Source organism: Heliangelus exortis, chromosome Z (assembly GCF_036169615.1).
Source record: "Heliangelus exortis chromosome Z, bHelExo1.hap1, whole genome shotgun sequence".
NCBI lineage: Eukaryota > Metazoa > Chordata > Aves > Apodiformes > Trochilidae > Heliangelus > Heliangelus exortis.
In genome coordinates, this window is record NC_092454.1 from 40,305,587 (window position 1) to 40,318,841 (window position 13,255).

The 13,255-nt window shown below is 42.1% G+C and overlaps 1 protein-coding gene and 1 long non-coding RNA gene across 6 annotated transcripts; one reads left to right on the plus strand and one right to left on the minus strand.

Moving 5' to 3' along the window:
- Positions 1–297: 297 nt before the first annotated feature.
- On the plus strand, positions 298–13,136 carry PLIN2 (perilipin 2). 5 transcript variants are annotated; one of them, XM_071732181.1, is made up of 9 exons: positions 298–439; positions 2,650–2,707; positions 2,790–2,985; positions 3,669–3,751; positions 4,543–4,828; positions 5,145–5,329; positions 6,021–6,155; positions 6,844–7,134; positions 12,967–13,136. In XM_071732181.1, exons 2-9 carry the CDS (start codon positions 2,678–2,680, stop codon positions 13,099–13,101), a joined length of 1,341 nt encoding a protein of 446 aa, XP_071588282.1. In that variant the 5' UTR covers positions 298–439; positions 2,650–2,677; the 3' UTR covers positions 13,102–13,136. The 5 variants fall into 5 exon arrangements, with proteins under 5 accessions (XP_071588282.1, XP_071588286.1, XP_071588285.1 ...); XM_071732185.1 differs by lacking the exon at positions 12,967–13,136 and adding an exon at positions 2,023–2,294 and having other exon boundaries at positions 352–439; positions 6,844–8,197; XM_071732184.1 differs by lacking the exon at positions 12,967–13,136 and adding an exon at positions 2,023–2,301 and having other exon boundaries at positions 396–439; positions 6,844–8,197.
- LOC139790391 (uncharacterized) lies at positions 8,476–12,487 on the minus strand. Its single transcript, XR_011723474.1, has 2 exons — positions 10,458–12,487; positions 8,476–10,420 (listed from the first exon to the last, which is right to left on the minus strand). It is a non-coding gene; the product is annotated as an uncharacterized lncRNA (long non-coding RNA).
- Positions 13,137–13,255: the final 119 nt, after the last annotated feature.

A 13,255-nucleotide genomic window follows, 5' to 3' on the forward strand; every position in this document is an offset into this window, starting at 1 on the left:
AACCTCTCTGCTGCCTGTGGCACATCCCAGGTACGCCCGAGGTGCATCCACATCACTCCTTCTGCTCCGTCTGTTTGAACTGGAGCGCTAAGGACCGGGCTTCTGAGAGAGCGGCCGGATAGCCCTTCCTCGGGCTAACACTATTGGTTTCGGACGAGGCGGTGCCCCCCGGTTCAGGCGCCCGACGGGCAGCGGGCAGCCCCGCTCCCCCTTCCCCCCCCCCCCCTCCCGTTCCCCTCCCCCACCCCCTCACACTCCGCCCCGCCCCGGGCCGCGTGTGACGCGCGGTGACGGTGACGCAACCTGCTCTCGCGAGAGAGGTGGCTGCGCGCGGCCGGCAGCGGCCACTCCCTATAAGTAGTGGGGCGAGGCCGGGACTTCACAGTCGGCGGCGGTGCCGGTGCTGGAGGTCGGGATTTCTCCTCTCTTCCCTTCCCTGGTGAGTACGGAACCCCCGCGGTGCCCCGTTCCCGACTCCCGGCGGCGGCGGGGGTCAGCGAGGCGGCGGCGGGAGCGCTCGGCTTCCCGCAGACCCCGCGGATTTGATTCGGCAAAATGGTGCAGCCCGGAGGCGAGGGCGGCGGCGGAGCGGGCGGGGGCTCCGGCTACGTCTGCGCCTCGCCGCGGGGCCGCCCCCGCTGCCTCCGTCAGCACCGCCGTCACCTCCCGTCCCAAATTCCGGCGAATTTCCGTGGGCTGTTTAAGCCGCTGCCGGGACCGGAAAGTCCCGAGAGGCTCCTCGAGGGTCGGCGAAGGTCCTGGGCTCCCTCACCCCTCGAGAGGCCCCAGTAGACCGGTCAAGGCTGCGGCTCCTTCCTCCTCCGGGCCCCTCCGTTAGCCAGGGCAAGCTGCTTGGCTCAGCTCGGCTCACTGTGCTGCTGCCCGGCCTTTTGTGACTTGCTCGATTCCCTGTCTCGGTCAGAATTTCCCGCTGTTTCTGAGGTGAGCCCTGGGCTCTGGTTCGGGCACCTCGATCATCTGCTCTGCTGAAGGGAACCAGACTCTTGCCAGAGCTGAAACTGTTCAAGGGATCTGTGAAACTGCGTGATCCTCTCTATCTTCCCCGTCTTTAAGAGGAGGAAGAACTTCACGGCTTTAGTGACTAAAATTCAAGTCCATGCCATGTGTGGCTGGATCTTTTTGGACCCATTACAAATATTGAATAATCATTAAAGTAAGAGCTCTTGCATTCAGAGGCCAGATTCTACACTTTTATCCCCTTCTGTTCAACAGTATGCTTTGCAGTTCAAAGTGAACTAAAGATGTACTCTTAAATAATATGACTTGTAATGCTATGTGAGAAACATGCTGTGTTTCTCTTGTTGCTTCTGTGTTTGACAGATCTAAGGAAAACTTCTCTGTTACTGCTTGTAATCCTTGTGTGTTCCATGCACAGTGGTTAATCTCATTACAGGTGTTACCTTTTGGCACGTGTGTGTTAATACATGCAAATACGCCTGTAAAATGTGAACAGCATGCCTTTGTCCTTGTTCCTCATTATATATATAAAAAAAAATCCTACTTGACCACAGGCAGAATATCAGCATACTCCCTTTGATAATGTAATATATATTAAAAACAAAATGGCTAATGGCTTTTTGATAAACCTAGCAGAAAGCCTTGAAAACTACAGTCCTTTTTAGGCCTGCCTTTTTCCTACTTTTCTGTTGCCTTCATGTATCCAGGTTCTTCTGGCACTCAAGTTTCATAGGAAACCCATCAATGCAAACAGTGATTCATGAAGATTTAGTTTAGCTTGCATATGTCTCTAGGATGGCAATACACTTACATGTGTTCTCCTCATGTGGTAGTGCAATATTCTATTCCTTTTTTAGGGCTCATGTGTGGGGAGTTCTTAGGTTTTTTCCATGGGAATGCATGTTAGAAAATAATTGGTTAGCATGGGCTTGTTTCCTGGTGCCTGCATCCTGGTTTAGTGTGGGCTGGGTAGTAATTGAGTTTAAATTAGCAGGAAGGAGAGTTATTTTCTGCAATGGGGATCTTATATTCTATATTTCACAGGAATGGTAACTTCTGAGCAAGCCGAGTAGGGGGAGCCCTACCTGGGCATTGTGCATGGCACGAGAGATAATGAACTTGAATTCAGTGGAATGACTTGTGAGAACTGAGCTAAAGTTACTGAAATGAGTGGTTCACCTCAATCTTCCACGTGTTTTCAAGATTTGGACAGCAATGATGATGCAAATGTCAAATTTGACTCCCCTATAGCAACAGAAAATCCAGTCTAAATTAAGATATTATTAAGGTTCTTCTTCTGACTTAGACATCCTACAGTAGAGTGTCAGTGAATTCTTGGTTGGTGTTTCTTTGTCCTGGCTCAGCAGATAAGCCCAAGTGTGTCAACTTATAGAAAAATAATCCAAAAATAATAACTCTCATAATTCTGCAATGAACTTGTACCTCAAAGCTTGACCCTTGCATGTGCCTTACTTGTGTTGCCTAAACAGAACAAAGTAATTGTAACAATTTAGATATACAAAACTTTGTTTTCTAATACAATGTAATTCCTATATGCAAGAATGTGAACATCCTACTCCCCCGATTCCAAGGTGTTGATTAGGAAAGCGTTGTTTTCGAAGTCGGCTGAATGAATGATGAGGTCATAACTCAGCTATGCTTCTTTAACAGGCTTTTTAAGATTCAGGACCTGAAAAAAATGGCATTGGCAGCAATTGATCCGCAGCAGGTATGTCTGAGTTAGCCCTGTAGTTTTTTTATGTCTAGTTCAGAAAAATAAGTGTCAACTAACCTAGTTCTCTGTTAAACAGAACATTGTATCCAGAGTTGTCAACCTTCCCTTGGTGAGCTCTACCTATGATATGGTGTCCACAGCTTACATCTCTACAAAGGATAACCACCCTTATCTGAAGTCAGTCTGTGAGATAGCAGAGAAAGGAGTGAAGACAATTACTTCAGTAGCCATGACGAGCGCTATGCCTATCATCCAGAAACTGGAACCACAAAGTAAGGCAAAGATGGAGCTGTTGATAACTTTAATTCAACTGATTGCTTTATCTACCCAGATTTGCTTACAGTTTATAGCATGATCATGCTGGTCTGGGGTGCTGTTTTAGGTAGCTGACTGAACCTGTTGCTTGGCTTTTTGAGTAAGTGATGACAGTTGAGTATCATTTGGCAAAGACAAAAAATACATAAGAATCCAGAGGCCAAGCAGATTCCAGGTTATGTAATACTGGATTGGTTTGCTCCTCTAAAGAGCCAAGATGATTGCGTAGTCTCTTGCTCAACACCTTTCTCACATTTCACCTGGTTTCAAATGCTACTTTGTACTTTTGCTCTGGGAGAACAACTTGTGTTTAAATTTGGCAACTCTGTCACAAGGCTGTTGTAGCCAGAAGCCTGGCTTCCCAAAGTGGCAGAAGGCCAGGTACTTCAACTTGTTCTAACAGTTGCTTGTATGCTATTGAATGACTTTCTCTGCCTGCAAGTGGGCTTTTTTTTTCTGGCACTGTAAACCTGCCTTGTTCTGGGCTTTACTGCTTCAAATCTCACTGGAAAGGGGAAAAACTACTTAAGACCATTGTTGCATCAGCTCTGTTTCAAGAGGAATTCTTACTTGTTATTTATACTCTTAGTTATTTATACTAAGGAAAAAATTAAATCAACTATTGTAATTCCTTTTATAGTTGTAGTTGCCAACAACTATGCGTGCATAGGTCTAGACAAAATTGAAGAGAGGCTGCCTATACTGAATCAACCCACTGACAAGGTAAGTTGTTTCCATGGATATAAGCTAAGCCAAACCATACACCTTCCATCTCCCTGTATTTTACTGATAATAGAAAAGAGGATTTCAATAAGCCATGGAGCCCCAAAAAGAAGGTCAGAGGGCTGGAGCATCTCTTGTAGGCTCCTGGAAGACCTTATAGTGGCCTTCCAGTGCCTGAAGGGGGCTTACAGGAAAGGTGAAGAGGGACCTTTTACAAGAATGTATAGTTATAGGACAAAGGGTTTGGTTTTATGCTGGAAGAGGGTGAGACATTGGCACAGATTGCTCGGGGAAGTTGTGGATGCCTTTCCCCTGGAAGTGCTAGGCCAGGTTGGATAGGGCTTTGAGCAACCTGGTCTAGTGGGAGATGTCCCTGCCCATGCAAGGGGGTGGAACTAGATGATCTTTAATTCCTTTTCAACCCTAACCCTTTGATGATGATCATGATAAATGAAAAGATGTTTCTTCAGAATTGTTTGATACCTTTGGGAGGCCATTAAGCCTCTTTTCCCTTCCTCCCCCCAACATTTGACGCCTCTACCTATAGCTGCTGTTCACTGGTGAGCATCTTATATTTTGAGTCCTCATCTCTTTCCTGCCCAGTGTGAAGCAAGCAGTTCCTTAATTATATTATCTGAAGTGTTTTGTGCTGAAGGCTGAATGGCTGTCGTTTTGTTTTGTACAATACCTGTACAATACCTGTACAAGCTTAAGCATAAGTTTATATTTCCTGGTTTATGTAGCTCTCCTTAGAAAACATTTTTAGTGAACCAGCCTGTTTCCCATGGCAGGTTGTCGCCAATGCCAAGGATGTAGTTGTGGGAGCCAGAGAAGCTGTAACAACTACTGTGACCGGTGCCAAGGATACTGTTGCTCACACAATCACTGGAGTTGTGGGCAAGACTAAAGAAGCGATGCAAGACAGTGTAAATATGACCAAGTCTGTTGTCAATGGCAGCATTAACACTGTCCTGGGAAGTCGTGTGGTGCAGATGGTGAGCAGTGGAGTGGACAGTGCTCTCACTAAATCCGAGACCCTTGTAGACCAGTATCTCCCACTTACAGAAGCAGAATTAGGTAAGAAAAATTCAAGGTTTCATCTTGTTGGAATGTTTCTATTGTAGAGAAACAAACAATCATCCATTGATCCCTTCCTCACAGAGGGGAGGAGACGTATGCTTCCCAAACCACCTTTTGCCTTGCTGGTTGTAATAGCATCTTCACAGGGGAGCAGAATGAAAATAAATCCTAAATTCTGCATGGGGTTGCCTGTCTACGTACCATGGTGCTAGGGGAACCAGGCCAGTTTTTGGCTGTTACTAAGCAAATAAAATTGCCTCAGACCCTAAATTTTTCTTCCAGTGATAAATTCTCTTCCTTTCTTCATATCTAGAAAAAGAAGCTGCAAAAGTTGAAGGTTTTGAAGTTGGAGTTCAAAAGCCAAGCTACTATGTTAGATTAGGATCCCTGTCTTCAAAGGTTCGCACACGTGCCTATGAACAAGCCTTAAATAAAGTCAGAGATGCTAAACAGAAAAGCCAGGAGACAATCTCTCAGCTGCACCACACTGTTAATCTGGTAAGTTTAAGCTTGTACTTGAGATATAAAGAGCAAGTGTTGGCATAGTTTCAGAGTACAGAAAACAGCTAAAAGGGGCATAGGAAAACTTCTTCCACCATCATTCAGGAGAGGTCCTAAGTCGGGCTGAGCTGTAAACTAGCCAGCAATTGCTTGTACTTTTAAGAACTGCAAAAATAAAAGTGATGTTTAAAATTATATTCCCGCTTGAATGTGGGGTTTGACAGAGACCTCATTTGGTTACGGTGTCTCGCAGTTTAGAAATACTTCAGTCCTTTTAATTCCTTTTTCTTAATAAAATGTTTGATTCTTTATGGGCTTATCCTTGCTGGGTGCATGTCTGAGCATTTCTGAGTGCTTCAGTAGTCTTATCGTGACACTGTGCCTTTATGTACAGGACCTACTGTGCATAAGAAGTCATGGCACTCCATACACTTTCAAATCCTTGTGTAGGGTGCTAGCAGAGGAAGGGGAAATAGTTGCATCAGGGTAATACACCATAAAATATCTCAAGACTGCTTCCATTTTTCTCTTCTTTGAAGAGAAGGACCACACTCTTATATTCCTCAAGGTATTTTATAGTGAACTTTTAAAAGCATGTAAAAAGAGGTTACAAAATAGGTAAGGTAGGGCAGCCGTAATGGAACTGCTTGGACTCTTTGCTTTACTTCCTTCTTTGGCCATATTTCAGATCGAGTATGCCAGAAAGAACATGAATAGTGCCAATGAGAAACTTCTTGGTGCTCAGGAAAAACTTTATCAGTCCTGGGCAGAGTGGAAGAAGAGCACAGGCCAAAATGATGGTGACGAACCGCACAGCGCTGAGGTAAATACATGCAACTTTAAACCACAAATAAATGGATTATGTATTGTCATTGTAATGGTAAACTAACAGTTCCCAAAGTGTGTGGCATCTTAACAGCACAGACTCTTATATGCAAATGTGAAGCCTGAATGCTGAAGCTCAGGGCAGCTGACTCATGACAATTATGAAAAGTGGGGTACACCCGAACTCTTAAATGAGTCTGCTTCTTGCAAATGCTCTGGGGCTCGTTCTCCTTTCCAGACAATGCTTATCCTGCTTAGCACATGAACCAGATAAGCTCGGACTCACTTAACTGGCCATCAGAATTGGCCAGACCAGAAATAATGTTTCTCAGCACGCGGCAATCTTAGGCACAGGCTCACCGATTCTTACATGTAGCTTTAAACACTAGTTCGTTGATTAGAATATACTTACCTGCTGTGACTTGTTATCCAGAGTTGAAACAAGAGCTTTCCTATCTCTTGCTGGGTAAAAGCTACCAGTGTCACAGTTCCACAAAGTACTTGATCATTGAAAACAGTATCAAGTACTTTCAGGCCTTGGACTCTTCAGACTTAAGACCTGTTTTATTATCTCCTATAGCTTTATTTTACTTGCATCCCCTTTACTTTGCTGCTTCGGATATCTTGGGTAACACAGAGCTCCTTGTCATAAAAATGTACTAATGTGCTGTTATATTTATTTCCAGCACATTGAATCAAGAACTCTAGCTATTGCACGGAGCCTCACTCAGCAGCTTCAGACCACCTGCCTCACACTGATCTCGAGCCTACAGGGCCTGCCACAGAATGTGCAGAATCAGGTTTACAGTGTTGGGTCAATGGCAGGTGATGCCTACCAGAGCTTTCGGTCAGCATCCTCCTTCCAAGAATTATCAGACAGCTTTCTTACCTCTAGCAAAGGACAGATGAAGAAAATGAAGGAGTCTCTGGATGATGTGATGGATTATCTTGTTAACAACACACCACTCAACTGGCTGGTAGGTCCCTTTTACCCACAACTGCCTGGCATTCAGCATGCTGAGAGCAAAGGTGAAGGGGAGAAAAATTCCAGCCAGAAAGACAAACAGCCTGAACACACTACTGAATAAACTGCATAGCATGCATGTACTCTGCTGACTGACCAAACAAGTGGCCTTAGCAAGTGCAGCTGTCAAAAAAGCCTTGGAGAAAAATTCCTGAGCATAAGACTGAGGGAATGGTACAGAGAAAAGACATGTCTGTACTGTTCTGTGTAGTTCAGCCAACTCAAAACTCAAGCTGTATCAAATGCCTAAATCTTGACAGCTTACAGTTGCCAAGATGCTTTGTTTGTCTGCCAAGTTAAGAAACCTCACCATGCTTATTAATTACATTAGTGCCATTAGTGTAAATGAAACCTAACAGAGCTAAAAACATCTGATTTGCTGCTTAGTCTGTACCAGAATGATATAAAAGCCTTATATACAATGAAATGCACTTAAAGACCCTGCAGTCTAGCCTAGGTATGCTTAAATTCCATTTCCATTTTTTCTTCAGATCACGTATTTGATTATTATGCAACTGACTGTCTCAGATTGCAGCGCTACACAGTTTATGTCAAAAATATCATGAGTGCAGAATCCCAGAGCTGAAGGTGGGGTTTCTGAACAAGTCAGCTGGAGTTACTTAAATGCTGTGACAGTGTTAATGTTAACTATATAAACAAAACTGTTGAATAATACAGCAGCCTGACACCAGTCATTAAGTACCTGAAGTTGGAAAAGACCAGAATCATTCAAACACTCTGCTCCTGGCAGGACTACCTAAAACTAAACCATATGGCTAGGAGTGTCATTCTGGCTGTCCTGGAACTTTGACAGCCTTGGTGCAGTGACCACTTCTTGGGAGCCTGTTGCAGTGACAAAGCAAATCACTATCAATATATTTTTTTAATATGCAGTCTACAGAAAAGATTCATGCTGTTTGTACCAAAGTGCCTGCTGTTATGTGGGTTGCTTTTTTTTGTAGCCGTCTTTTTGTAATTAATTTTGTATGTTAGTAATAAATGCTTCAGTAGCCAAAGTCTGTCTCCATTTCAGTGGTGTTTAAAATAAATGTAACTTGCTGTTCTGTGACTCCTTCAAAGTGGGTCTAGCAGAAAGCAAGCTTGAAGTGCAAATGAAGTAGACGCGCTTTGAAAATCTATGTGTGTGTGTATAGACGGGTATGATACTGCTGCAGCATTTTCTTCTGCTTTCTATGTGTTTCGGTGTGTTTTTCCATTCAGTCTTAGCTTTATTGCTGCTTTTTTTAGTGCTTGCTGTTGCCTAACTTTAATGATGACCTAAGCTTTGAGCCGATGAATGTTTTAATATTTAGAAGGATATGGACAAAAAAAGAAAACCAGTCCTGCCTTCACAGGAGGTGTTCCAAGACTGTCAACTACCTGCTTTGGCTGCCAGTTTCCTATAAACAATATATACTCCTCAACTGCAAATACCAGTTTTAACCTATTTAATTTATTTACCCTCCTTTAAACTTGAGTAACTGATGTACATTAACACTTAGCTACTTGGGTGGAATTGCTCCTCAATAAATCCAGTGAATCCCTTCCCTGGAAGAAAATTACAGTCAGTAAGAAATACGCTTTCTTGGTTCAGGGTTGTCCAGGTAAGTTGTGGCTGTGGTCTTAATGTATGCCCTGTGCAAGTCTGAGGTGCAATAATTCAGTGCAGCAATTCTGGCCACCATTTTCAAAGAGGTCACCAAATGGTTTGGAGCAAATACAGAGTTCAGAGGAAGTTTGTCACCTAGTGTTGTGTTGCTACATGGAACAATGCCTCCAGCAGGTACAATGTGGGCACTAAACCAAATTACATGTAGGATGGCCTTCTAATGTGAAAGGGCTGGCTTAGCTCTTGAGTCAGGGTTGCTCTGTAAGTGTTAGGAAGACTGCTGTAAGCACAATATTAAGCCAAATTGTAGTGACTGAGGATTACAGAAAGATTCTGTAACTTCTAGCTTTCCATACTTACTTTTAGTAAGTGGTCTGCTTAACAAGAAATCAACGTGAGGTGCTATTTCCCATCTCTCTAATCTGCCTCTGTGTGGCACTGTTTTGTACTCTCTTAGGCAGCTGTCTAGCTTTACTGAATGTCAGCCAAGGGGTGAAGGAGAAAGCTAGGAAAAATGTTACTAGCCTTGATCTTTAAATCATGTCTCTCTCACCATACACTGCTGGGTGGCTTCTGTTTAAAGGTTACTTCTGACAGCTGACCTACAACTGGTGGCCATAGAGGACTTCCTGGTTAAATGCTTACCTAATGGTTGAGCTAATAGCCTGTCAGCACCAAACGTGCTGCTGTGGTGTGTGGTTGTTCTATGGCATTCTGTGGCCCCCTGGAAGTGTCTAGTTTCCACACTCCCATCCCCCTCAATAAAATTAGGAACCCTTCCTTGGAGGAAAAGTGGTCCACATAATAGGAAATCAGCACGGTCATATTGTATTGAGTAAAAGTCTGTGGATTGAAATTATTGAACTGTCCTTACAAGGATAGCACTGGATGTTTAAACTGAATTTTAACTGTAGCTTGCAGGGGTGTCTTGTTAATAATCTAGTGCAGCATATCCCCAGGGTCTATGCTAGTTACACATCTACAGACAAAACTTGGTATTTGCACAGTTCAAACAGCTCAGCTGTGAAGCCTCTGGAACCTTGTAAAAAAGATCAGACCAAACATATTGGAAATTATAGGAAACAGTTGATCCTATTTGCAGCAATGCAAATAAAGTAGATGAAATGAAAGAGTGCCAAAGTCATGCGGAAACAGGGATGGTAAAGGTTAGAATACTAATGAAGTAACTATCACTTGTAAGGTTATTTAAGGTTCATTTAGAATACAGAAACTGATTCTATCTTAAGAGTGACCACTCAAAAATCTTTCATGCTATTTGAAACTTCCCCTTCACAACTCATTTAAGAGAACTGTTATTCTATCATTGCTGGTAATTCTTTGGTATAACAGTTTTAAATACAAGCATTTGTAAATAACTCCATAAAGTACAAAAGCTTTCCAGACATCGTATTTATAGCAGCGTACACATCGGTCAAGTCCAAATTACAAAATTTGCATAGGGACTGAAAGTGCAGGGATATAGTCAGTTTGCCTCAAACTAAAGAAAGCTAGAAAGCTTTTGAAATCTCTCTCATTCCTTAAAATGAATTTTTTGCAGTAATGTTTTCCAAACTGCAATTTACAATATTACTATATAGCTAGTCAAATAGGAGAAATGATTTGGAGACAACTGATGGTTATTTATCTTTATTAAAAAAAAAAATAACGCCTCACCCCAAAAAAACCCCAAAACAAACAACAAAAAACACAACCAAAAACCACAAGAAAAATCCAACCAAATAGTACAGAAAAAAAAAATATCCAAAAAACTTACATAACCCATCTAATTAAAAAGAGAAAACAGGACCTAACTTACGTGTTAGGCATGGCCTGTAGGTCATTTGCATGATCAGAAAGTAATCTGTGCAACAACTTAGGGGAGATACCGTGCACAGTGTTGTAAGTGTATTCCTTTTCAGACCAAACTGGATATTGTGTTTTGGGTAATTCAGCCTCTGTGATGAGTAAAAGTAAGTGCTTGTTCTCAAAGGGAACAAAAGAAGAACCATCTATCAAATTGCTAGTGGCTCAGTTCTGAAAATACATAATGCAAGAAAAAAAAATGGATTAATTTAAGGTTAAGTTGGTATTGCCATTTACATTTGTATAGGAAGACAGAAAAACACTGAAGTATGTTTTGCACTATTCCATACAAGGATTTTACAGGATGCTGTTCCATATAAATGTTCTAACTGCAGCTTAGTGGCACAAAGAGTCATATCTAGCCTTATTCTTTGTTGCAAGAATTGACTTAATGCTTTGTTTTGACTTGCTGTCAAATGTGAAAAGTGATATGGAACCGAAGGTCCTGCACTCAGGCTGTACTACAATGCCAAGGGCTTTTACATAGTTTTAGTTAGAGTGGTGAAGATGTCAGAATATGCTATTCTAAGACAATTTAGCATGTTGAAAATGAGATAAACCATTCTTACATCAATCCTGTTTTACTCTGATGCTGACAGCTACAGTCCAATTTGAATTTTTTTTTTCATGGTTATGAACTTCTTAGTAGCATGCTGAAGGAGTCAGCTGCTTGTAATGTGTAAACTAAGGAGATGAGGAAAACATAAACTTGTATTTGAGTAATTAGCCTGTTGTCTGTAAGAACAACACGTGTCTACTGGCCAGACACAGTTACTGAACACGGTCATTTGTGCAGCTCAGTGTAATTTTCAAACAGACCAACTTGTTAAAACTATCTGTTTGGGCACATGTCTAAATGAGTTTGCATATGAACTACTTTGCATATGTACCTTCGTCTTCTTAGCCCATCCCCATGTGTCCTGCTGTATGAAAAACAGGGTCATATGCTGATAATGGGAAAACTTGTTGAGCTTTCTATACTATTATTAGAGAAACTGTCATAAGCAGAAAGATGCAAGATAATTCTTGCCGGTAGAAAGGCCTATTTCCCCCATTCCTGGTGCCTTTTCAGTTTTTAGGGGACAAAGATTACCTATCTTGTTTTGAACAAGCTTAGGTTCTCAAAGTGGGCTGCACATTTCATTGCATTCCCACTGGTGCCTGGTCAGTGACATGCTGCTTGAATTCTTCTGAAGCTCAGTTTTAATTAATATAGTAATATGATATATTTTAATACCTACTCTCTGAGGAACTGAGTGATTCATGTTCAGTCCTGCAGTGCAATCTACAGCCTGGTAAAACAGTAATCCCTTTATCCTTTGATGTGTTCTCTGTTCTTTGGACATGTCTTCATAGCAGGCAAAACATGATTTATCTCATGTGCCATGTTTCATAAAAGTCATAAGCAAGGTGTTTTACAGTCAAGGCATGGATTAAAGCAGCTTCTCCAGTCAGCACTATGTGTAGGTGACACAAAAGCCTGCAAGCCTCTTCAAGTTGCTGCTTCTCTGTACAAGCAGAACCACAGTCCTGCCAGCCTGCAGCACTCATTGTGTGCTGATACTGTGCCTCGCTCCAGGTATGGCATCAGCAACCTCAAAGCTAACAGGACTCAAACTATAAATGTGTTTTTCACCTGAGGCAAAAAAACTTCTGGTTATGAGGAAATTCATTAGTTATATCCCATTTTTCAGAAATGCCTAAGTAATCTAAGTCCTGCTAAGAGGACTTAAGGGTTGTGACTTAGGCTTGTAAGTGTCTTAACAAACATTTTTAGAAGTGTGTAACATCCATGTATCCACTCATGTCTACGGCCATTCCTGAAATCTAGTGCTGCATAACAGTACAGAAGCAGAGGCCAAAATGGGAGTGCAGTCCCAGACCCTTGTTTCGTCAGGAAAGGTTTGATGGGGTAGGCAAGCAGCACAGGAAAATCCCTATAAGGTTCACCAGGGCAGATTCCTTCATATAGCCCATCGCTCCCAAGGAAAGAAGAAAGATGACACAAGTTTTAAAGGTTCCTGTCCTAATTTGCCAGTCACCAGTTTCATTAAATACACTCCACTAAGTTCAGCTCTGTTCCATACTTAATATAAAATCCTGTCTTCTAAGCCACTGATCCAGATCTTCTGTAATATTTGGTCTGTCTTAATGTATGCGTTTCTTATGTGACTGTACATATTTCTCTCTGTATTCAGTATTTTGGGTCTGATTTCTAGAGCTGCTGAGCATCTTTGCCTCCTGAATTCAGTAAGGTGTATTGAACAAATATATTATTACTTTTAAATTGATTGAAATTTCATTCCTACACAGGTTCCTGATTTCACTATTACAGACCTGTCTTCAGAGTCAGATGATATCCCAGACATTTTGGATTTGGATGAAGATGATCACCAAGACTTTTCACGCACAAATGGCCCTTACACTGCAGGGCAGAGAGCTGAATAAAGTGAAGCATAAACATGTCTTTTTGATACAATGTACTTTTGCCATGTTTAACTTGTATTTATTACTCCTTTTTAAAGATGAACCTGCCTAGTTAGGGATTTTGGGGATATTTTTTTAATCACTACTGTTTCATTTAGCTTCGTCAAAATTCTGA